Source organism: Neurospora tetrasperma, assembly GCF_000213175.1.
Source record: "Neurospora tetrasperma FGSC 2508 unplaced genomic scaffold NEUTE1scaffold_2, whole genome shotgun sequence".
Classification (NCBI taxonomy): domain Eukaryota; kingdom Fungi; phylum Ascomycota; class Sordariomycetes; order Sordariales; family Sordariaceae; genus Neurospora; species Neurospora tetrasperma.
Window position 1 is genome coordinate 3695096 of NW_009799100.1, and position 23075 is coordinate 3718170.

General features: G+C 51.6%; 10 protein-coding genes across 10 annotated transcripts in view; 5 read left to right on the forward strand and 5 right to left on the reverse strand.

The window, feature by feature from the left end:
• Positions 1-398, forward strand: part of NEUTE1DRAFT_79644 (clathrin assembly protein 2 small chain) — a gene marked incomplete at both ends in the record, with an annotated part of 2260 nt that extends 1862 nt beyond the window's left edge. Inside the window, one exon of the mRNA XM_009851414.1 lies at positions 69-398. Within this exon, the coding sequence (XP_009849716.1) occupies positions 69-398 (330 nt within the window). The remainder of the gene's footprint in view (positions 1-68) is intronic.
• A 1079-nt stretch (positions 399-1477) lies between these two features.
• NEUTE1DRAFT_99658 (uncharacterized protein) lies at positions 1478-4104 on the reverse strand (the record flags this gene model as incomplete). Its single annotated transcript, XM_009851415.1, has 2 exons — positions 1478-3357; positions 3414-4104. 2 exons carry the CDS (start codon positions 4102-4104, stop codon positions 1478-1480), a joined length of 2571 nt encoding a protein of 856 aa, XP_009849717.1.
• A 1317-nt stretch (positions 4105-5421) lies between these two features.
• NEUTE1DRAFT_145493 (uncharacterized protein) lies at positions 5422-6447 on the reverse strand (the record flags this gene model as incomplete). The annotated part of the gene is made up of 2 exons (XM_009851416.1): positions 5422-6340; positions 6421-6447. 2 exons carry the CDS (start codon positions 6445-6447, stop codon positions 5468-5470), a joined length of 900 nt encoding a protein of 299 aa, XP_009849718.1.
• A 704-nt stretch (positions 6448-7151) lies between these two features.
• NEUTE1DRAFT_145494 (uncharacterized protein) lies at positions 7152-8669 on the forward strand (the record flags this gene model as incomplete). The annotated part of the gene is made up of 2 exons (XM_009851417.1): positions 7152-7411; positions 8124-8669. The coding sequence occupies 2 exons, from the start codon at positions 7358-7360 to the stop codon at positions 8667-8669; spliced, it is 600 nt and encodes a 199-aa protein (XP_009849719.1).
• Positions 8670-8735: 66 nt separating this feature from the next.
• Positions 8736-10899, forward strand: NEUTE1DRAFT_39726 (uncharacterized protein; the record flags this gene model as incomplete). The annotated part of the gene is made up of 2 exons (XM_009850511.1): positions 8736-9992; positions 10066-10899. 2 exons carry the CDS (start codon positions 8736-8738, stop codon positions 10897-10899), a joined length of 2091 nt encoding a protein of 696 aa, XP_009848813.1.
• A 585-nt stretch (positions 10900-11484) lies between these two features.
• Positions 11485-13186, reverse strand: NEUTE1DRAFT_128865 (uncharacterized protein; the record flags this gene model as incomplete). Its single annotated transcript, XM_009851418.1, has 2 exons — positions 11485-12990; positions 13084-13186. The coding sequence occupies 2 exons, from the start codon at positions 13184-13186 to the stop codon at positions 11558-11560; spliced, it is 1536 nt and encodes a 511-aa protein (XP_009849720.1).
• Positions 13187-13690: 504 nt separating this feature from the next.
• NEUTE1DRAFT_79655 (uncharacterized protein) lies at positions 13691-15097 on the forward strand (the record flags this gene model as incomplete). The annotated part of the gene is made up of 2 exons (XM_009851419.1): positions 13691-14088; positions 14153-15097. 2 exons carry the CDS (start codon positions 13906-13908, stop codon positions 15095-15097), a joined length of 1128 nt encoding a protein of 375 aa, XP_009849721.1.
• Positions 15098-15445: 348 nt separating this feature from the next.
• On the reverse strand, positions 15446-15898 carry NEUTE1DRAFT_136559 (uncharacterized protein; the record flags this gene model as incomplete). Its single annotated transcript, XM_009851420.1, has 2 exons — positions 15446-15565; positions 15722-15898. The coding sequence occupies 2 exons, from the start codon at positions 15896-15898 to the stop codon at positions 15446-15448; spliced, it is 297 nt and encodes a 98-aa protein (XP_009849722.1).
• Positions 15899-16072: 174 nt separating this feature from the next.
• NEUTE1DRAFT_38482 (uncharacterized protein) lies at positions 16073-16420 on the forward strand (the record flags this gene model as incomplete). Its single annotated transcript, XM_009850449.1, has 1 exon — positions 16073-16420. One exon carries the CDS (start codon positions 16073-16075, stop codon positions 16418-16420), a length of 348 nt encoding a protein of 115 aa, XP_009848751.1.
• Positions 16421-17897: 1477 nt separating this feature from the next.
• On the reverse strand, positions 17898-21893 carry NEUTE1DRAFT_79660 (uncharacterized protein; the record flags this gene model as incomplete). Its single annotated transcript, XM_009851421.1, has 2 exons — positions 17898-21371; positions 21433-21893. 2 exons carry the CDS (start codon positions 21812-21814, stop codon positions 18157-18159), a joined length of 3597 nt encoding a protein of 1198 aa, XP_009849723.1.
• Between the last annotated feature and the right edge of the window lie 1182 nt (positions 21894-23075).

The window sequence follows — 23075 nt, forward strand, 5'->3', positions numbered from 1 at the left end:
CCCCCCCCCCCCCCCTCTTCCCTTCCCCCTTACTTAACCTCCCCTTCTAAATTCTTCACACCCCCCAGATCCACCGCCTAGTAGCCCCCCGCGACCAAAAATACCAATCCAACTTTGTCGAGTTCCGCAACCACAAGGTCGTGTACCGACGATACGCGGGCCTGTTCTTTTGCGCCTGCGTCGACACGAACGACAACGAGCTAGCCTATTTGGAGGCCATCCATTTCTTTGTCGAAGTGCTGGACAGCTTCTTCGGCAACGTCTGCGAGCTGGACTTGGTCTTCAACTTTTACAAGGTGTACGCCATCCTGGACGAGGTCTTCTTGGCGGGCGAGATTGAGGAGACGAGTAAACAGGTTGTGCTGACGAGGTTGGAGCATTTGGATAAGCTGGAATGATGACAGGAGGAAATACGGCGTTGGAAGGGAAGAAAAGGGCGAAACGGATAAGGGGCTAGGAGCCAAGGGGGGTGGATGAATGCGGATAAGGGGGGCCGGCTGACTGACGGACCGCGACCGACCGACCGGCCGACCGACAACGAAAATATCAACCAGGGGCTTGGGATGGACGAGGACGAATACTGACTTGCGCGCTCGGACGGCTCTCGGCAATTCCAGCCGAGCATACGGGTGCAGTACATAACGAGGTCTGACCTTCTGCCGAACCGTTCGAACGATCCAGACCCTCGACCCCATCAACACAGGGCTGAGCTGACTGGACTCTACATGACCACGACCCTCGGACGGGAACGCCTTGGGCTAGTAGACGTCAACCTTTGCCGTCGACACTTCCAGTAAGAAATGATCACCGACTATCCAAGCATTGAAAAGGGATGGCAGGAGAGAAGGATGCGAAGAGGTGGTTACATATACCCATATCACACATAAAGGGCAGGAAATTGTTCAGCAAACACTGAGCAAGCAAGCTGCCTATTCTACCACACCAACAGCCCCTTATATATCAGGGCTTCTGAGCTTATACTTAGAGTAATCGATCAACTAATCTTACAAAGACACCGCGTCGCGAGATCCGAAACGCATTGCTCTATGAAATACTAATGTTCCTTCACGTCTCTGCCTTGAAAGCTTTCGATGTTCTCTTCCAAAGCATCAAGTTTTCGTCAGTGGCAGATAACTGAACCGTCTCTGCAGTTCAGCAACGAAGCGAGCGTCAATGGCGAGTCTTGGCACTGCTGTGTGGTGCTCGCCATGACGTGAACCCTGAGCCGCAGAATCGGTTATCTATCTACCGTTGCCACCAAAATGGTTGCAGAATTTAACTTGACCATGGAGAGACGTTCATCGACTTGGACATGCACCAAAGGGATGTTTCAATTCTAAATAACTGTTTGCTCGCTTGCAATCTGTATCGAATCGTGAAACGAGACCGTAAGAGGTACTTGACGCCATGATCCAAGTAAGTCCGTAGCATATCTTGTCAACTTGTCGACAGACTGGTCTGGGGTCAAGTGCAGACACTACTGCGCCTTCGACCCCTCGAAGACTGTGACGTCCACTTGATCTTCAGGCTGAGAAATCTTCATCTCAACAGGTTCAAGGTCCGCTTCAACGTTTATCACGTCTTTGATGGCCGTCTCAGATTTGCTACTGTCTCCAACCTCCTCTGCGCCCTCCATTGGCGTGCAATTGTCATGGTCATTTACTGTGACCCCGTGCCCAGGCTTGACTTTGCGGACGATGTGAGCGCTCTCAGCCGAAGTCAAGTTGATTGTCTTAGGCAAACTGAGGGTCTCCGAGCGAGTCGTGGCCACAATAGAAGGTGACTCCTTCTCAACCGACCCGGAGGTAGTCTTTGCCGCCACTTCAGCGATCACTTCATCGACAATTGCAGAGACGTCAACAGCCGCAGAGAATCCAAGAGGCTCATCATCCTCCATTGCAGCATCGACAGGTGGCTTGAAGCCAACCCGACCGTCTCCGCAAGGGTGATGAGTTTGAACTCCGTCTTCATCGCGATAGAGAATCTGCATTTCAGTATGATTCTCCATCACGACATCGATAGCCGGCGTGGAATCGACACGTCGGGGGCCATCAGTCAACAACGCAACAGGCGTAGCTTCACTATTAGCCTCATCAATGGCCGTACCAACGGGCTCGGCTTCCGTCATGACTGTGTCACTGGCCGATTCAGCGTTAGTATCAGCTGAAACATCCAGTTCCTCCTCCAGGTCCTTGGGATCTGTGTCCCAGAAAAAACTAGACGCTTGGCTGCGCATAGCTTTGTCAATCTTGTTAATCCAGACATTCTTCCGGTTCTTGAACAGCTCCAAGATGGCTGGATGATACCGAGTACCATGACGACCGTCAAGTCTCTTCTCCGTAACACCCAGCTCAACGGGGGGTGAAGACTCCCGCACAATATTTGGAACTAACTCCGGTTTAACCAAAGTAGTGTTAATAATGGTCGGCTCGATTACCCACGATCCAGAAGACTGCCGCAAGTCATTTTTGAACACCTCTGGCAGCCTACTCTTCATAGGAGCTCGTGCCAGAGGCGAGACGGTGGTGCTGGCGATCAAATCTGTCAGCTCAGTGATGAAAGATCCTTTATACAATGTTGGGCGATAAACGTAATCGTCCTGATGAGGCGCCGGCATTTGTGGCTGATGCGTCTTGCGGGACATCAGGTCCTCATTTCCGTAGACAGAAGCTGGCATAGCTCCCTTTACATTGTCATCGTAGTAGAGAGAACTTCCTCGCCCTCGAATTTTAACTTCCGTGGGCCGTGAACTCAAAGGTCGATAGGGCGCATCGGGCATATGTTCGAAGGTATCGCCGTAGTCTAGGGCCCTTGACTGAGGCGGAGAAGATGGCTCTAGTTTCTGAAAGCTCGGTTGGCGATACGGGTGTTTGAATCGATGCTCCCTAATGGCCTGGGGGTTGTCTCTTCTCGGTAGAGCCTGCCGGGGAGGAGAAGGAGACCTGGATCTGGATCTACTACGCCTTCTTCTGTATCTCTCCCGAGACCTTCTCCTCTCTCTCGACCGATCGCTATCGACGTGATGTCTGGTTTCTGACTCCCTGTAGGGTGAACTTTCCCTATCGTAGTGATGTCTGTCTCTGGGCACCCTGTATGGTGATCTTTCCCTTCCAATGTGACGTTTATCGTTCGGCCCCCTCAATGGTGATCTACTCCGACCTCTGCTGGGGTGGAATTGACGACCTCGTTCTGCAAATCGCTTTCTCTGCTGAGTGAGCGATGTAGGGTTCATGTTCCTGTTACAGACTGTGGCATAGTGGTCACCGTATCTGTTGCAAAAGTTACATTTGTACTCGTCGGGCGGACTCTTGTCAAACGACGGATCGAGGTTTGTTGGGCATTGCATATGGTAATGTCCTGTAATCGAAGTACAGTCAGCATGGCTGAATCTCGCATAGAGGTTCTCTACATACCAGGGACACCGCAACGACCACAGGAAGTCTTGTTCTTCTCTTGGGTTTGAATCGAAGTAGGCCCTGACTGCATCGTCTGTGCCCTGCTTTTCTTCGCTTTCTTCGTTTTCTTCTTCTTTCCCTGAAGGTCAGTGGTCATGATGGCTTCATCCTCACCAAAGACCATTCGGTTCGCTCCGGTGAGGAAGGACATAGTGTTCTTTGTTTGAGGATCTACGTCCTCATCGGAGCTGATGGCAACGACGGGACGTTGCCAGTCATCTACATCAATGACTTCGCCTTCCTCATGTTTATTGTCACCGTATCTGGACAGCTTGAGGCGGTCGGGGTGGATCTGTCCAAAACCAGCGACAGGATGCGCTTCGGACGCCTCATTTATTGAGGGAAACTGCTGCAGAGTCTTCTCCGGTGGAGGCGACGGCTGACAAGGTTCGTCTGTTGGGACAAGGCGGGGTGCCTTCGTGGGAATATCGTAAAACTTCTTGATCTCAAGCTCCGCCAAAGAGAGCCGCCTCGCACTTAGTGGCTCAGCGTGACTGTGTTCATGGAGCCACTCTTCGAAGGTTCCGACCACATTGGTACTATCATAGCCGGCGTCCTTGAGAAAGAAGCACCATTTTGCAATTTCGTGGCTAAACGATCTCTCATCGGAGCTGTCAAGTTCCAGGAGATGGTCACTGAGCCATGTCATGAAGGCGTAGAGCCGTTCTCTCTCCGTTGTCGGTTCTGGCCCGGTATCCAGACGCACAGCGAGCTCCTTCAGGGAGAGTTGGCCGAGTGTTCGAACACCCAGCCGCCCGACAAAGGCTGTCATCTCCTCTTTATATTCCATCGTCGATGGTAGGGTAGTGCATTGGAGATGCTAGCTCTTGGTCGCGAGTATCAAATGAACCCTATCAGGCGCTTTCTTCAGGTTGTTGGCCAGATATGGTGAGTTTCCTGTCCAAACGGGGAATGCTGGCTGGTTTCTGGACGCTTTTAGCCGCGTTGCGACTCGGTGGCGAGATGCCTGCTATCAAAGTCTGCGGTACATGCGGCTATCAGCGTCAAGTCCTTCATGAGATGGATGGTTTTCTGTTGACAGCACAGTTGTTTTGCTAAACATACAAAAATGCGTGATCCGAGAGAATTGCTGCGGGTAGATGATTGAGTTGCATCAATTTGAATATGTAAAAGAGAAGCAGGATTGGTTGACAGTAGGAGTACCCCTCAACAAGCTATTTCCCAGGTTTACGTGAGGGTGAATGACGCGACCGTGGCTCTGGCTCGTTTTCCCACCCGTGACCAGGTGGGAGGGACACGATACCAATGGGAGCAAGTTTCCTTGAAAGCCTCGTGATATCCGCTTGTTACTTGGAATATCTTGATGAACAACCTCAGCGAGATGTTGGAATTGTGGAAGGTCAAAGGAATCAACTGATTTGGGCTGCATCGATACTTTGGTGCTGTAATATTCAAGGGTATCAGGACCAGGGCAGGCAACTGGCATCAGGTGTGAAATCAAGGGACACAAGTTGAGATGAAAGGAAAGAGCAAACGCCCATCAATTTCACGGCGGGGATCCAGCGAACAAGGCAGGAGCTACCCTCGCTAGCTTTGCCAGATGACTTCACCTCTGGCGTGGTCGACAGACGGGGGCCTTCCATCACATCTGCCTCGTTTACAGCAGTCGAAGGCAGGAGTGAAGAGAAGGGGGAAGACACAGCCATGAGGGTTGCGTCATCCTACCTCTACCAGCCTGCCACGGAAATATCGACATGGGAAGTGATCCATATACCCTCAAAAGAACTAATTAGGTGTATGGTGGTTGGGGGAGTTTTGGTAATTCAAGAATCAGAAGAAGCTTGCCATATGCCAATAGCAACGCGGTATCCAACGGGTCAGTCAACACCAAGCGAGTAGCCGAGGTACGAGAATATTCGAATTGATGATGATTCGCTTGAAAAGTCATGGGCCAACAAATACCGCTGCAAAAATTCGCTCCCATACTTTCGTAGTTTGGTTCTGCAAAAGCTCAAATCGCTTGAAAAAGTCCATATTATGGCAAAACCCTGCTACTTCTTCAAAGCCGCAAACCGCTTAGCCAGCTCGTCCACGTCAGGAATGCCGTCCGCGATACTCCCTTTCGCAGGTGCCTTCTTCACAACTCCACCACCCGCTGGAGATTGCTTTGATTGTAGTTGCTGGTGGTTCAGGGTGACTTTGGGATGGATATTGTCGGTTGACGGCGGTGGTGGGTTAACATGTAGTGGGCTCGCAGGTCCGAAGGACACTGGTGGTGTTGCCTTGCTGAGCTCCTCCTGAGCCTCCGCCTCCTTATCTTCCGCCTTTAAAGGTACCTCGAGGTTCTTCTGAGCCTGCCCACCGCTCGGGCTCTCATCCTCGTCCATGAAATCAGGCGGCTCGCCCAAGTTTGCCTTCTTCTTTGGCCAGTTCACGCCATACACCTTTGCGATCTCCTCCAGATAGCCAACAACAAGCTCTTCCCGCGGTGGCGTCACGCTGAGCTTCTTGACTACCTTCTCCGACACTTTGCCATCCGAGTTTTCCACCGCCTGCAGCGCAAACTCCTTACCAAACTTCTCCGCGAGCAGCGTCCGTACTTGGTGGAGCTCCTTAATTTCGGTCTTGGGTGCGGCGTAGATGATGCTCTTGACGGCCTCCTCGAGACCAGGATCGCAAGTGGGCGCCTCCAACAGACCGGCGCGGGCAAGCAAAAGTTCGCAGTAGAGCTCCAGGATCTCGTGAAGCTCGGTGGTGATGTCTGACCGGATGATGTTTTCAACACGGATGCGGGCCGAGTCCTCCTTGCCAACATCAAGCAACTGCGCCATAGCCCGTCGCTGAGTCTTGGCGAGGGCTTCATCTCGTTTCTGGACCATGCGCAATCTGGCAATAGCCAGTTTCAGCTGAACTTTGAGTTTGGCCTGTGTTCAGAGTGAGCTTCATCGTCCATGTAGACGTCACATGTCGTGGCATAACTTGAGGTGGAGCTAGGATGACGTACCACAAAGGCAGCTCCTGCGGGAGGCATTCTTGATGTGTTTAGGGTGGTTTGAGGGTGCTTGCTGTGAAAAACAATGACTTTGACTAGGTGAGCGATCCAACTTTGAGCGGCTGGTCAAGGACAGATAATGAAGTCAAAGATATGATGGCTTTCAGGCAGCTTGCGAGGTTGTCGTCGAGTTGGAGGAGACGGGACGACGGGAGCACCACAGCTTGTGTGGGGTAGATGGTGGGACCGTATGCGGATCGACAGGGCCATTGGCTGTCGCGAGAAACGGGTCCTTGCTCAGTGGACCGGATGCATAAGGGAAAGTGGAGAGTACTTGCAAGCCTTTGTGAAATAGGTATCATAGCATGTAGATGTACTTACTTCATGTTGCATTCGCGATTCCACCTCCTGACCACTTTTCAGTGCCCTGTACTCGATTTCGAGTTCAACCAACTTCACCACGATACGTCTCGCAGGTGATTCACTGGACCCAGCTTCATGATTCCAGTCGATTGTCTCAGAAGATGAGACATCAAACGCGACTACTGTTTCTTCTGAACTGCCATCGACGCAGGCCCGGTCCAAGAACGTTCTGCAGCGCATGTGCATCACGTGACAGTATGTACCGGGAACCCTGCTGGTTGCCGGCACTTCAACGACGTCCGCCGAACAACCGGACATCAACTCTCGCAGCTTCTTCTCTTACAACGGCCTACTTTTGAACTCCAGTTCCATCCTCCCCACCTCAACTCCTTCCTGACTTCTCCTTGTCATTTGTGTCACTAATCCTGATATTCCAATACTTTGTTTTTTGCTCCGACGATTCTATTTCAACTCCGCTCAGAATCGCACGCGTGGTCTTTTGTCTCCTCGATCATTGTTACCGCTTCTCTTACAAGGCAACTTATAGACGACTTGATCAGACAATCGCCCTTTAATATCAGTCAAGATGGCGGACAAGGACAAGGATAAACAGTACAAATACCGCCAGGAAATCCAGCAGGTTAGTAACTCACCTTGCACGCAAAACCACAATCGTGTTTCGCAGGCAAAGTGCCCTGACAAGTGTTCGGCACACTTTATGAATGCTCTCTGTTTATATCTTGTACTTTGGCATCCTCATCCCGTCGCTTTGTACCCGTGCACGCTTTTGCTTTATGAATGTGAATCTCTGAATTACACGCTGTTTGAAGCAGCTCAGGAAAGTGGTTAGAGATCCCGAAGGATCGTTGTGGGGATGACGAGCTATCACCTGGATAGTCTCGAATGTCGTCGATCCCCAGAAAGTCGGTGGTTTTGCACTGCTCACAGGACGATGCTCAATTAGAGAAAAGTGGTTCTTGCCTTCCGCAGTCAACTGAAAGTTGCATGCCAGCTCCAATGGTTGCCTGGTTGCTTTGTTACCGGTCGCGTGATAAATGGGTCTTTTCGGTATTCAGGGACGCCAGGAACCTCGATTCATTCCCTCTCGAAACAATCTCACTCTGGCCTTAAGGAAAATCAACTTGCGTGGGTCGGCTATTACCTCCGTTCTTGCAATCGACGGCGACTCTGCACGAGCCGCTGTCTTTTCCTTCGCCATTCACCCACCACCACGCAGCTCCGACCTAAACCTGTGATTTCACATTCACAACAAGTCCCAAAAATTCGAAACCATGAGGCTTCGTTCTGGAACTGTCGCGTCGGCCGCGAAGGAAGCCCTATATTCCCCACAGCCGTCAGAGCTCATTCTGCGGCGTTCGACACGCATCCAGCGATCACAATCGGCGAGACCATCACAAACTCCCAAGCCGTCAAGAAAACCGAAGACGACCAGTTCGGCGAGCAATACCACCCCTCAGATCTCGCGAGGAAGGCCTCCTACCAGGTCTTCTGGCCCACGGCCACAGCAGGTCTCTACTCTCGAAAGCCAGCGGTCACTAACATACACCCCTACACGTCGTGCCTCTACGGGCAGCGCTCCAAAGGAGCTTGTGGAGAGTTCCGCCAACAGTCCAGGCGTGCCTTCACAGCTTGTGTCCGCGGACCCAGTCATTCACTCGGGGACCGCCTTAGCGACCTCTTCCGAGCAATCATTCCAGGATTCGGGGTCCCTCCATTCTGGATCCCCTATTTCCGGCATCTCTCAGACACTTTCAATTTTCCAGCATTCTTCTGGCCCTTACATGGAGGAGGATGATCAACAACTGTCCGTACCATCATCTGTCTCGATGTCTATCAGTAGCGGATCCGAACCTTCCCCGCGTGCCGATGTGTCTTAGGGAGACACATACCCAGGAGGTAGCTTAGAGGAGCAACAACACTCGTCCACAACATCTTCAGTCTCGATGTCTATCAGCAGCGGGTCCGAACCCCTTTGGGATACCGATAATTCAGGGCAGGTCACACAACTAGAAGATGACACAACTTCAGCCTACGTACAGAGCAGGAGAAAGAGAGACTCAGGTCATGGAAGTGTAGCCAAAGACGTTTCTATCACTGCTGATCGCAGCTTCGAGTCGCTCTCTGGAGTTCTCGACAATGGGCATCTTTGTTCCGCAACTGAAGAGCCCAGTCGTCTTTTCTCATCCAAATGCTCATCACCTCCGTATCAACCATCGGACGTCCTCAATTCGCTAGCAAACTGTCCGGCTGCACCGAATGAGAGCCCAGGCTCTGAGACCCAACAACTTGACCAGCCGGCTACGTTGAAGAAGGCCCAGGAAAACATTGTCAAGTCCCAGACGACAATGAAGCAGGCCCAGATCACTACTGGCAATGAGTTACAGAACATTACCAGAAGTGACGAGGCTGGCCAGACCTCGGTACTGCTACCGGAAATCACAGCTCAGCCTCAATGCGAAGATCACAAGTCCGCGGCTGGAGGTTCTTCAACAGAAGATGGTACTAATGATGTTGTCGAAACCTTCTGGAGCTCTTGTCACCCGAGCGAGGACAGAATCAAGACCATCAGTAGCGCCGAGGTCTGGTTTACCTCTCAAGATCAAACTTTTCAGCCCATAGACGTGGACATGGAGTCCAATGACCTTCCCGAGGAACCACTCATTCCTGAAGACATCACGCACGATCAGCCGTCAGAACCTACCACTCAACCGGATGAAACTATAATGGATCCCGAATGGGATGACTGGATTGATAATGAGATCATCATACCTTCAGCGCCCAGTCAGATAAATACATTCACGGGAGAATTTTCTACACCAATTGGTCCTTCCACTTCTCCCTCCGTCCACCAAGTTGGAGATGGATCTGCTCTCTTCCAAGACGCGTTCAACACTGCCCTTGATGAGATCAATACAGAAAATCAGGCCAAGCGACCAAAGTTTTCAATTCCCAATGACATAATCTTCCCTTCAAGTGATGCAGAAACAGAGCGTAGAGGCATCAACGACTTCGTCAACCCGTACCCAAAAGACCCTTGGGAATTCTACTGGAAGAAAAGAGCAGAGACAAAGGACCAGTTTATTGCCAGATTTGCTAACAATGTTCGTCAGATGATGTACGTCTCTGGAGAGACGGGCGAACCATCCGTTGAAACCACGAGTATCATCGAAGACATTGTGCGCCAGCAGGTCATCCATATGGTAAGCCGTTACTACCCAATCGCACCCTCTACATATACGATAGAAAACTTACGACTCACACTCTTTGTCACAGCTCAAAAACTGCACCGAACTCGCCGCCCGCCGCGGCTCCCGCTCCATAACGATCAACGACCTAATCTTCCAAATCCGCGACGACGCGCCCAAAGTCTCTCGGCTGCGCACCTTCCTCTCCTGGAAGGACGTGCGCAAGAACGTCAAAGACTCTGAAGACAAAGGCGGTGACGCCGACATCGGCGCCGCAGGCGAAGACCCTTCGGCCGCCGCGGGAATTGTTCCCGGCGCAGGCGGCCCCGTCGACGACGCAGCCAAGAAGAACAAAAAGGCCAAAGTCGGCTTGCCCTGGGAACCCTCCTCCTTTTATTCCGTTGAAGTCCCCGAGCGCGAAGACGAAGAGGACGAGGAGGAAGAAGAAATGAATTATATCACGCTCCAACGCCTGCGCAAAGCCGACGAGCGCACCAAGGCCATGACGCGCGAGGAGTACGTAACCTGGTCCGAGTTCCGCCAAGCTTCTTTTACGTACCGCAAGGGCAAGAGGTTCAGGGAATGGGCCGGCTTCGGGCAGGTGACGGATAGTAAACCCTCTGACGATATCGTCGACATTCTGGGGTTCTTAACGTTTGAGATGGTGCAGAGCATCACGGAGGAGGCGCTCAAGATCAAGGACCATGAAGACCTGCTCAAGGAGCGTACGGGCGAGGCGGGTCCTACTAAGAAGCGTAAGCTGCCAAAGGGCTTGTTCGACCCCCCTGGGGAGGGACGCACGCCGGTGGAGCCGAGACATATTCATGAGGCGTTTAGGAGGTTGCAGGATCCGAGCAAGAAGAGGAGGGCCATGTTGAATGGGACTAGACTGCAGCCGAGGACGGATTTGTTGATTATTTGAGTTGGGTCGGGGGATGTCTGGGCTCTTGTCTTGCTTTTACAACCTGTGGTCGACATAGCCACGACTTTGTTTAGCTGCGAGGATGCTCAAATGGCTTTTAGGGGGCTATTAAGAAGGGCTAGGGATACCTGGCTCGATTTTCTTTCTGTTTGAGTAAGAACGGCGATATATATGTTGGAGTCAAGGCACTACGGCGCAAAGAGGTTTAGGTCTTGAAGTGAATAGTCTAATAAGGGAGAAGGGAGGATGGTTCGTTCAGTGCCGACTATTCACTTGCTCCTCACTTGGTGTCGATTGATTACTGGCACGGCGTCTCTTGATGAGCCCGTCTATTGCTTTTTGTAGGTGATGATGTCCAAGTCACAACGAATAATAACTACACTCTTGCTAGCCAGATAGTACAACTTGATCCCAGGTGAAGTCTGTATCTCTTCCTTAAATGGGCGACATGGCGAGATGCGAACACTTGTCTGACCAGATGAAAATTTAGAAGCTGCTGGACACAAGCTTTGGTATCTGACCTATACTTTTTGGAGGAAATCCTCCAAGGTGGGCAATTCATCACACTCAGCAAGCCGTCAGCTTGGCACGATTAAATGGTAAATTATTGAACTTATCTTTGTGACACTACCCCATAACCAAGTGGTCACCAAGTCTATCATATTTCCAAATCAACCCCCACCCCCCTCCATCCCCAAACAACAATGTAATGCCCCGCCAACAACTTCCACTCCTCAACCTCATCTAGTCCCTCCAGTGCATCCACCCGCTCTTTCTCCTCCTGGCTCGTCCACTCCTCCCAAATCTGTTCTATCGTCTTACTCCTTGCTCCCCCTATCCCTTTTCCTTCCCCTCCACTAAATCCGGCTTCTCGTAACCGCCTCTCCTGGTCCTCTGTTTCTTTGTACACCTCCAACGTTGGCATTCTGATTTCTCGAGCAGCAAGGTTCGAGACCATCATCTTCCCGAAGGCGTCATCAGGCTTGATGGGCTCGTAGATGACTATGCTCAGGGAGGATTGGATGGTGGTGGTGAAGAAGGACACAATGGAGGAGGCGGTTGAGGGAGGCAGATAGCAGAGGCAGCATTCAGAGATTATGAGGGTGGGAAGGTTCGGGTTGAGGGATGTTAACGTTAGTGGTTCTCTTTGTTGAGGTAGACTTGTGTCCTCTGTTTGCTTTTCGTGTTGTGTGGTTGAACCGGTGGTAAAGGGCGAAGCGTGAAGTCCCCTGGAACCGATCGGTACTCCTGGCGGTAGTGGTTGCTGAGGCTGTTGCGAGGCCGCAATGGCGCGGAGATCTAGCCCGTGAACCCAGAGCTCGCTTCCTTTGTGCTTTTCGGCCACGGCCTTGCTATGCCAGGAGTTTCCTCCGCCGTGATGACTCAATTCCTCCACGGAGTCCGGGTCGGATAGAATAGACCGTAGCTGTGGTGCGCTACAGACGATGCGCTGCTTCTTCTCGCACATGGCGGGGAAGTCGATCTCGTGGTAGATGACGCGCTTGCGCGGCGTTGGTGCGGAAGGGGAGAACAATCGGAGACTGCGAGTATCAGTGCCGGCGCCTAGCGAGACAATCTGTCGCCCTTCCGTTGAGCTCTCGGTATCGTCAAGGAACTTGTCAACAAGCTTGTCGATGGCCGTTGTGCGGGCATAGGTGCCTCGGTTGATGATGGGCAGTCGCCTGGCGGCACCGGGGCCAGACTGGGCGAATAGCTCGGCATACGGATCGTCGATATAGCCTATCTGGACTGCGCTGAGGCGGGAGACGGCGGCGTCGGTGTCGGTACCCTGGATGGTGGCATCGTGAGCTGCTGAGGCACTGGGTGCTCCGGGACCGTGGCCGCGACCTCCCCGGTGGATGACGCCTCGGTAACGGCCCCGGGTGACGCCGCCGCCTCCTTCGCGACCACGAAGGGTGAGGAGGTTTGGTATTGAAGGTGCTGTTCCAGACATGAGGTAAGCTGTTCTGGCTCTGTATAATGTTCGGGTTGGGATGCAGATAATGTCGGGTGAGCTCCTCGTCTGTGGTGTTGAGAGGAAGTGAGAGGAAGCTCTGACGTCGTTACAGCCGAAGATGCCTGTTGTTGTACCTGTAGTGTATGGTACACTACGGTGCTGCAGGTGCAGGGGTGACATTCAGGCGGGGTACAGCCTGCAGGAGCTGCCTGGCGTTAGCGTCTTACTGTGGATCGAGCAGCCGCTTGCCGAATTGTTAGGGCAGGAGGTGGGGATGAATTGCTTCTGAAGGCTCGCGTCTCCAGTGTCTGACAGGGCATTTCCAATCATTTTCAACCGCTCTTTCCGGGCATGTTGACGATTCATCAGCTTCACCAGACATTTATGGCGGTTGGAAGAGGTTGATTCGTTGAAGGGAATGCCACAAAGCAGGCCGACAGAAATATATATGAGTTCAGTCCTTAAAAGAGCAGTTTCAGCGCGGTTCACCCACAGTACCATCTCTACCTATCTTGTGCTCAGGTCACCCTCTTGCCTCTGCTCAAGCTGGATGATACACTACCTAAAGGTAGCTGGGTAGGTACCTAGGTCCAGGTAGTTGTGGGCGACGGATGTTGGCAGTTACATGCTGCATATCTGATGGATCGCTGTAGGCCACGCTACCGCCCCCGTGGTTCGCCCGACTGACAGTCTGACGCTAGGTCAAGGATGCCTTCCACGCCACCAACAGTCCAGCCCCTGGCGGATCGATGACTTAACTGCGTATAAGACGGGATGATCATCCCCACCCACTTCACTGGTTTCATTTCTTCCACTTTTGTCTCGAGGTGGTTTCGCTTCCTCCATTGTTTCCGATACTTCATCGTTTGCCACTTGTTCGTCTTGCAACCGAGGATAAAGTTTTGTCCATCGACATCATAACTTGCGTGCTGTTTGTTTATCTCCGAACTGGCCATTCTCACTCCTTCTTTCTACACGTTCATAGCCTTCAGCTTCCGCCTTCTCTCTTGTCTCTTTGCCCCATCATCAAGCGCATCCGGATACACAACATGCTACATCACATCGCCGCCGTGGGCGGTAGCCTCGCCAAGAGGTATATTGAGGATGGCCTGGAAGCCAACGATTCCAGCGGCAGCAACCCTCCAGCTTCAAATGACGAGGCCGTCCTCGCTGGACTCCCTTTCGTTATATACTTCATCACGGGCCTCCTTTTCATCTATCCCGCTATTGGAGTAAGTCGCCATCTCATGGACATAACTCTCTGTACATCATGCTAACCGCCCGTCAACAACACAGGTCTTTTATACAGCGCACAACGTCTTCCCAACGCTCGCTATGATCGAAGACCCCAACCCACCGCCTGAATATACGCCCATCTCACTCGATGCTCAAGAAGGCTCTGTGCCCTCGGGCGAATTTGAGGTCGTGGAAGCCAACGAAAAGCCCATCACCTCGTCCCTACGCGCTACACATCGCCTTCTCTGGGTTTGGGGCCGGGAAGGCTACTTCCGCGGGCTCGTTTGCGCGCTCATAACCGTATTTTCCACAGTTATTCTCGCCGCTTTTATAACTGTTTACACCTTCCTGCCACACTTCGTCGGCAGCTTCATCGCTACTGTCTTGCTCACGCAACTGTCAACCGCTTGGGTACACATCGTCATCACGCCTCCCTCCGCTCGCCCCTGGTACAGCCGCGTTCTGCCGTTCCGCTATGTTTTCCAAGCTACTGCCTTGCCTTTGCTAGTACACTGGGCTACAAGTGTCGTAGCGGTCGAACTCCCTCGGCTGTTGGCTGTTATGATTGGACTGCCACTCCGTCTGTTCGAGGAAGCGGACGACAACATGGACATGGACCTCCGGCTTTCTTCGCTTTTATTGAAGGGCATTCCAGTGGCTGCTCTCGCTCTCTTACTGTACCTTTTTGCCGTGATCCCGGCTCAAGTCATCCTCAGGCGTGTGCAAGCCTCACTACTTCCACCCACTGAAGATGCCATCGTCCCCTTTGACCGGTCCTTCAAAGGCAAGCTGGACCCAGCGGTGCTGGGTGGCGGCAGCGAGACATTCTTGACCATGAGGGACGCCTTGACCACTTTCGGGAGGGAAGGCTGGACTAGACTGGTTAAAATGTACCTCAAGGTCCTTGGGATAACGGTTGCATTTTATATTGTTGTTGCTACAACATTCGCCTTGGAAGGCGGGGTTATTATGACTCTCAACTGGCTGCTTTCCGGTGGCAAGTAAATGGGAAAGTCGGTGGAAATGATGTTGAAATTTACCACTTTTCAACCAAACTACTTTTATCTACGCATAGCAAATATTAAATTTCATCCACCTCGCCCAACCTCATCGGCTTAGCCAGAAACTTGTCCCCTTCCCTAGTTCAAATCATAATCTCGAGCCTGCTATTCCTTCTGTCCACTGCATGGCAACACATAACCAAAGTCAGAGAACATCCATTCTCAACCAAGTATCATTCCATAATCATCGATTCCTTACCGCATCAGACCATGCGCATATCGTATAATTGCTAATTTCCTCCCATGTCACCATATGTTCACTCTCTTTTCATCCCACTCGACACCCGCCTCCTTACTTCTGACTACCAGAAGTCCCAGCCTTTTGATCACCTCCCGCGGCCCTCGCCTCCTCCGAATCTCCCTTCATTCCATCCGGCTTGCCCTTGCTCTCCTTCTGGAGCTTTTGTCCGGCCTAGATGCCCAGTTGACATTAGCACAAACATCATTCAGCATATCACAAAGAACAAACAGCCGATACGTAGCTGCTCCCAGACAGCCAGCGAGACAAACAGACAGATAGAGGGCTACCCGCCAAAACAAACATAAGATTTGAAAACATAAAACCCACCTCTGTAGGACCCTGATTAGAAGGCGAATCACCCTGTGCCTGCGAGCCAACGGACACGAAGCCCTTTTGTCCGTTTTGCGGGGACTTGGAGGTGCCGAGCTCCGTAGCCATGGCTCGTCTGGGAACCATAGGGAGCAGGCGGGCACGGTTGGGAAGGCGGGTCAGGAGACGGGACATCTTGGGTTATGTGTATTAAGTTGTCTTTTTCAATATTGGTCGCTGTTCATATGGTGAGAGTGGCGGGTCATCACGAATGTATTGCTGTCTGTATTATTTGACTTATACAAGTGGTGACAATGATAGAAAGGTCGTGATGTCATTGCCACTGTTACTGGGCGGCTGAGAGCGCCGATGCTAGTGGAAGCTCAACTCGTTTCACGGGCTGCAGATCAACGCATCACGAACGCCGTTGACATCGGTCAGAGAAGGAGAAAACGATATTCGCCAACTTCTAACAGAAGGGATCTCACAACAGCTAAAGATACATGGCAGCAAAGAGCAGGAAAAAAAAAAACATACAACACCTGGGATTCGCTGGTCGTCACCGACCCAACTACTAGTCAGGCGATTGGTAGCTTATCTATGGGAGAGCGGACGGGATCCCGAGTTTTCTACCATCTGTGGTCGTATGTGTTAATATTGCTTGATTGCAGGCTCTATATCACCCAAGCTAATCACGGTGAAAGACCTGAACGTTAATCTATCTCATCCTTGTGTGCATATAAACTTGGTCTCTTCGTTGAACAGAAGCATGACCACTTGCAATGTCGACCAGCAGTGCCCAATATTATATGGGTATGATGAAGCCCATGGCTGTTGCAATCGTATCCTTTTTGGTATCTTGTTTGACTTGTTCCTTAGTTATGGAAACAACGCGAACGGAGAAGCGTCAGCATTTCCTTACCAACATAGACCCGAATGCCTCCAAACAGTGACGCCTCCCATAACCACTTCGGTCAAGAGGACATCATACTTTTACCTCTGAAGCTTTAAACCCCGCTACTTTACAAGCAAAACGATCGTGAATGGTGGTGTTCTGTTTGAGTGTCCAGGCATTCAAGTCCATATAGCTACATGCCAACTAGAAGCGATCCGTCCTTAGCATATGTCCCCAAGTGATACATAGCATTGCGTTTCAGAGCTCTAAATAGGCATTTATGCGCTTTGGAAACTGTTGACTGTTCATTATTTTGTTTCTCTTTCTTCACTTCCAACAATAATTTTTTTTAAATTTTTTTTAAAAAATTTTTTTTAATTTTTTTTTAAATAAAAATTTTTTTTTAAAAATTTTTTTTTTTTTTTTTTTTTAATTTTTTTTCACCATGGCTTATCTCCATCTTTTTTTTTTTTTTTTTAATCTGATCTTCCTTTTTCTTTTTTTTTCTTTTCTAAGTTTGCAAACTTTCAACCGAGGCAAAGCTTATTTAAACAAGTGAGAAACCGTCTGAGAACGCCTGGTTTCTGGGGAGCGTCTTCGTCCACACTTTTTGGTTGTGACCCATTCTTTTCAGACGACGTAAAATTTTTGACGAATAGCTCCATTTTACAACTTCGAAGTAGGAAGAAAGGTAGTGCTTGTTTGTGTGAAACTCAAACCCCATCTCACCATAACTTGAACCTGAGCAGGCAGTGCTGGAACGATCCGCCTTTGCGTCTCTTGAATTCGAATCCCTTCAACTAACAACACCATCCAGGTTGCCCTCCCTTTTGTCTGATCGGATTTGATGAGACCTATCCCTCTGAGGACAAGGTACACCAGGTATAGCTTCAGCTACAGCGGGTCGTACGGCATGCCTGTGAACTCGTTCCTTGTAACACATACACTCGAGGGCAGCAATATGTGTGCATTCACGATCTAGACAAGGGACGAGGTAAGATCGGGGGGCAGACAAGAACTTTTGAGACATGTGTAATGGTGAACCGATTGTGAGGAGATGGTGAAGCAAAAGAACCAAGATAGGGAAATTGGATATTGGACGCGATCCCTATGGGGCTAATGTCGAGCAAGCAGACGAGTGAAAAACAACGAAAGCTAATCGTGCCTGCCTGCGTCACCGTGACACGCCAGGACTTCACTTTGCACGCTTTGATTCAGCTCCTTCCCACCTGCTTTCGTGGCGGGCGAGACACCCGCTTGGAGGCCTGTCAAAATGGAAAAGGAAGGTGCACATGCGAGACACCACCTCGAATTCATGTTGGATCATGCAAAAAGACATCTGGATAGACTTCAAACAACTCTGCGCTTCTATTCTACCTCACAGAGCACAGCCAAAAGACAATAACGCTAGTACCCCAGGATCTGCCAACCTGAAGATGCTCCAGGGCGGTATGATCAAAGCCAAATAGGGTGAGATGAACTCGCAGCTCTCCAAGCACTCACTACATAGCAACTTGCAAACCTATCAACATCGCATCACATTGACCACGTAATCCCTTCAGATCATCTTCCCCTTCCCCTTCCCCTTTACATCCAACCTCGGAAACTCTTCCGAGTTCTCCAACGCGTGTCGAACATCAGAAACCATCGGCATAACGTTCAGATGTGCCATCCGGTGCTGGCGAGCCTGTTCCTCCTCCAAGCTCAGTCGCAAAGCAAGAGCCAGATCGTCATCGATATCAGTGCCAGAGGTGACATTTGTAGTTGCTGCTGCCGGGACGGTATCGTAGGCAATGTCGGAAGGATCTCGCCCGAAGGCCGAGTCGTTGCTGTGCCCGGTCTCGGAAAAGGGAATGACCGGCGTGCTGTGGGACGAGGAAGACCCAGTCGCGAGAGAAGGTTGCTTGCCCTTTCCTTTGCCCTTCAAGGGCTTCACCTTGATGGAGAACTCGGGTAGGGGGCTCGGGCTGCGAGGGGGGTACTGCTCTGCTTCTGCTGCTACTGGTTCTGGTGCCGGTGCCGGTTCCACTGCAACAACACCATCTACGCTGCCGTTGCTTTCAAGCAGTGACAGGCGAATAGCCCGTTGGATCATTTCCTCCTCTGACTCTTGATTGGCAGTCGCGAGATTCGCACCGCTTCCCGTCACACTCGGGCTAGCGCCAGGAAGGCTAGGCTCGGGTGTAAGCTGATCAGCGCTGCTCCCCGTGGACGGCAACCTTTCCCATTCTTCATCAATAGTCGATCCCATCTCTGCCTCAGCTGCCAACCGAACCGACTCTTGCTTGATGAAGTCCTCCTCGGAAATCATTTGGGCATAAAGAAGTGCTTCTTCCTCGGTCATGTCTGCCAAGCCTTGTCCGAACCGCGAACGGAGCCGAGCCATCTCGCGAGTGCGCGTCTCCTCCTCATGGATAAGCTCCGCCTCTTCCGCAGCAATAAAGCCAGAGACGTGATGGCTGGTTCTACGGCTGCTCAGCCGGCCATGTACATCGTTATGTCGGTGACGTCGCTTCCGACCGGGGGTTTGATTTGTAGAGCTATAAGACCAAAACCTGATGTTGTTGCCCCATGCCGACACGCCTCGAAGGACAGTCGGATCGGGATCCAAGAAGATGGCGCGAACAGCAGAGTAGACATTTCGTTCCATTGCAGGAGCCTGAGAGAGAATGGGACGAGGGATCCGGCCCGACATCTTTGCATTGAGGGTTCGGATAGGTTCATGTGTTGAAGCCAACGGATCCCATGCCTGGACCACGCCGTCAGTGCCGCCGTGAAGTAGATAAAGAGCCGAAAGGGCAAGACTAGAGATAGCGGGTGAGTCGGTCTGAATGACCCGCAAAGGCTTGACCGTATGGGCAGAGTGCTGATCTCTCGTGTTCCACACATTCACTGCGCCGGTGCTGGTTCCTACAGCAAGATAGCGGGCGCGACGACCAGGAATCTCCTTGGACGTGTCACCACTTCCATCATGCTCGAAGCAAAGAGGGTCCTCAAATGCTGCCATGACAGCATAGGTAGACAAATCAATAGCACTGGCGGTGATTTCTGCCCCTAGAGGTATCTTGAGTTTGTAGTCGGTGACAGACCAACCGTTAATCGTGTCTCCTGCAGGCGTGGCTGAGGTCGAGGGTGATCCGCTTGAAGCCTGAATGGCTGAAGGCTTTTCTCCATTGCTGGTGGTAGACTGAGAGATACAATCCAAGCTGTTTGACGTCTCTGCACCTCCAAAGATAGAGGCTTTAGGTGCTGAAGACAGCAAGGCCGCAACTTTCTCTGGATTGATCACCGGGCTAGTCTTGTGTCTGACATATCTCCGAACGGCAGGGGGCACGTTCTCCTCTAAACCGCAATCGATCTTGAAAATGGCCTCGCCGCCACTTTCATCGCCGGCAGCAAAGTCCACTTCGAGTCTCCGTTGCATATCCCAGCCTAAGCAAACCCTCCGGAAATCAGATGGTTTGCGGCGCAAGAAAGATTCTATCTCTCGGGCCTCAGCAACGATCTGTGCCCTGCTCAGGTTCATGAAATTTGCCGATGAGCGCGGTGTGTATGAACCATCAGCTGCATTTTTGTTGCAGTCATCAGGTGTGGCAACACGCCGAGTTGCTTCGATCATCTCCCAATAAGCAGTGCGTCCGGCATCCCAGGCATCCTTAAGCAGAGTTGTCGACTTTCCACGAGTCGAAGAAGGTGCCGGCGTCTGGATCAAATAGAAGACTTCTCCGAGGGCATTCAGCGCAACAGCCCAAACTCTGTTCATGCCTTTGCGTCTCAGGTTGTAGTTGTCATCGACCTTAATGTCTACAATGGGCACGCCCGGGCAGAGCACCCAGCGCGCGGTGATCTCGCCAACGCGGTTGCCGGCGCGACGACCCGAGATTTCATAACCAAGGGTATAGGCGGTCACTATGCCGAGCGTTGAGCCAGTAAACATACCAATCATCGAGTCGGTTGCTGTTGGTACATTGGGCGATTTTGCGATCCAAACAGAACAGACGGCATCCAAGAGCTCTGGGATCTTGGGTATCTCAGGCTCGTCGTCCACAGTTTCTGGTACGATTCCCAGAAATCGGCCGCGCAGCTGACCCTGTGGTTTGAAGTAGACCCGACCACCAGGAAACGCTTCAGCGCCGATGAGACCATAGGGCTGGCTAACGTCGATGACGTTAGGAACCGCTGCCGCCCCGTCGCCCATTCCATAGTACACGAGACCGGGATGCACTTCGTCCAGCTGCTGAAACTGAAACTGGTCATCCATACCCAGCTTGTCGATTTTACCGGTAGTAGGATCGCCGACAGATGCCACTCCGATATCCCTGGAACCATGCATCACACGCGGCCCATTGCGATTACCGGAAAATACGGCGTGCAAATGGGTGACCATCCAGGTGAGCCTTGGGCTATATGTCAACACGGCGGCTGCCTTCTTTCCAGACTGGATCGAAAGGTTCGAGGAGCCGTCGGGTTTTCCGCGGGACACACTCCGGAGCAGCCGAGTGCGGAGAAGATACTCGCTACGCCATGTAGCCATGGCGCTCAGTCTGGCAAAGTACCGAGACTCGGAGCGTATTCTGTCCAGCTCTCCATCTTCGTTGGCGAACTCGCTCCTGTTCTTTGCCGAGAGTAACGATTCTTGGCCAGGAAAGTTGCGCAGAAAGGCTCTCCGCCAGGCATAGGGGGCCGCAACGAGGTGGTAAAAGCGCTTCGAGACCAGAGCGACGTCTCCGTGAGAATCTGGATGCAGATGCGATAGGATATGGGTCAGGATTTCTGGGAGAGTTTTTGTAAGCTACGAGCGAAAATATCAACCACGCTACCCAAACGGACATACCGTTGGGGAAATCTGCCAACTTGACGCAGCCCGGAGAGGATGAAGTGTTCTTAACAACTTGGAAGGCTACGGTATGCGGAGCGTGATGTCGGGACAGCAGTAAGGCGCTTTCGTATTCAGCGATGCGTTGGCCAGCAGTCATGACAGGTTGGGCGGCAGAGGCATAGTCGGCAGCCCTCAGTCGGCCAAAGTCGTGGTCAAAGCGGTGGCCGTCGTCGCTGCTAGAAGCAACATCTCCACCGAAGATGCTCTCATGAGGAGAGGCATCATCTGGTGAGCTTGGCTGGGAGCGAGGCGAGCCATGTTGGACAGTTTGGCCGGAAGATATTGGATATGGATCTCGCGGTAACGATACAGAAGTTTCAGTCGAGCCTTGGTGCATAAAGGACTTTTGAGTGAACCCTGGTGGCAATGCGCCTGACTGTGCAGCTGGATTTGCACAGTCGCTGGTGTTCGGTAGACGAGGTTGGAGGTGTTGATGGTGTCGGGAGGGGAAGAGGGGCAGCAGCAGCACGGAGGGTTGTTCGGAGAGCGGTGATGCAGGTTGCGTTCAATTGGTGCGGATGTCGAATGTGAAGATGGGCGAAAGATGGTGGTTGTCGTGAGGCTGACCTTTTTTGGAAGCAAGATTTTCGATCTCGCCCGGTGCGTCACAGCATGAACCCGACGCTTGCCCGTCCCCGTGGAAGGATTGCCCACTACACCTCTGCATGGATATAAGTCATTAGCTCGGTACTTCCACTCTACAGTATTCAGGGATTGGGAGGCGTTGAAAAGGCCTATCTTCTGTACGGAAAACAAGGTTATCGCCACTTTGCCAATTCTCGATCTAATGACTTATATCCATGCAGAGGTGTACACCTCCTCCGGCATTTAAAACGTTAGCGCGGTGAACTGAGGTAGTGGCAATAACTTAATTCTCCTTACAAAAGATGTCCACTTTGCTCACCTCCAATGCCCTGAATATTGTAGAGTGGCGGTACCACGCTAACGAATTATATGCCGACAGAGGTGTAATACCTACCTAGCAAGCGTCCATGACTCCTACACACCTACTTAGCCTCGGATTACAGTGCATCAGCAGTAAGCTTATAGTGCCGCACAGGAAACGAGTTATACCACATGGCATGAGTTGCACATTTGGCATCAATATCTTGTACAAGCCAGTGTCCATCCATTCCCTTCAACTCCGTCACTTCCTATCGCATGAAGTCCAACGGCAATCTAATTGCGGCGGCTCCACTGAAAGTCGCCTTCAAAGAAAAACTTCTATCCAAGAACGCCACTGCGGATGTTAGACACTCCCTAGACTTGCTGTCAGGACGCCTTGAACTGCACATCAATTCATACACCAAAGATTGCTTGCGAAACAGCGAGATCCATGAGGTTGACAAATGTGAAGCTTTGGTATTTCCCGTAGTTTGGTTTTCAAAGGAGGCCCTGGTCAGAAAGCAGAAACACCTGGGAGCACGGATGATGATGTAGGTCACGATGACCTCAGTGACCAATCTGTGTCAAAGTGCACTGCAGTGACCACAGATGAACAGAACGAACATGCACGGGACTTGAGAATGACGAGGTCAACAAGCCATTCGCGGGCGCCAGTGCTGATGATATCGACACCTGATCAACACCAGAAGTAA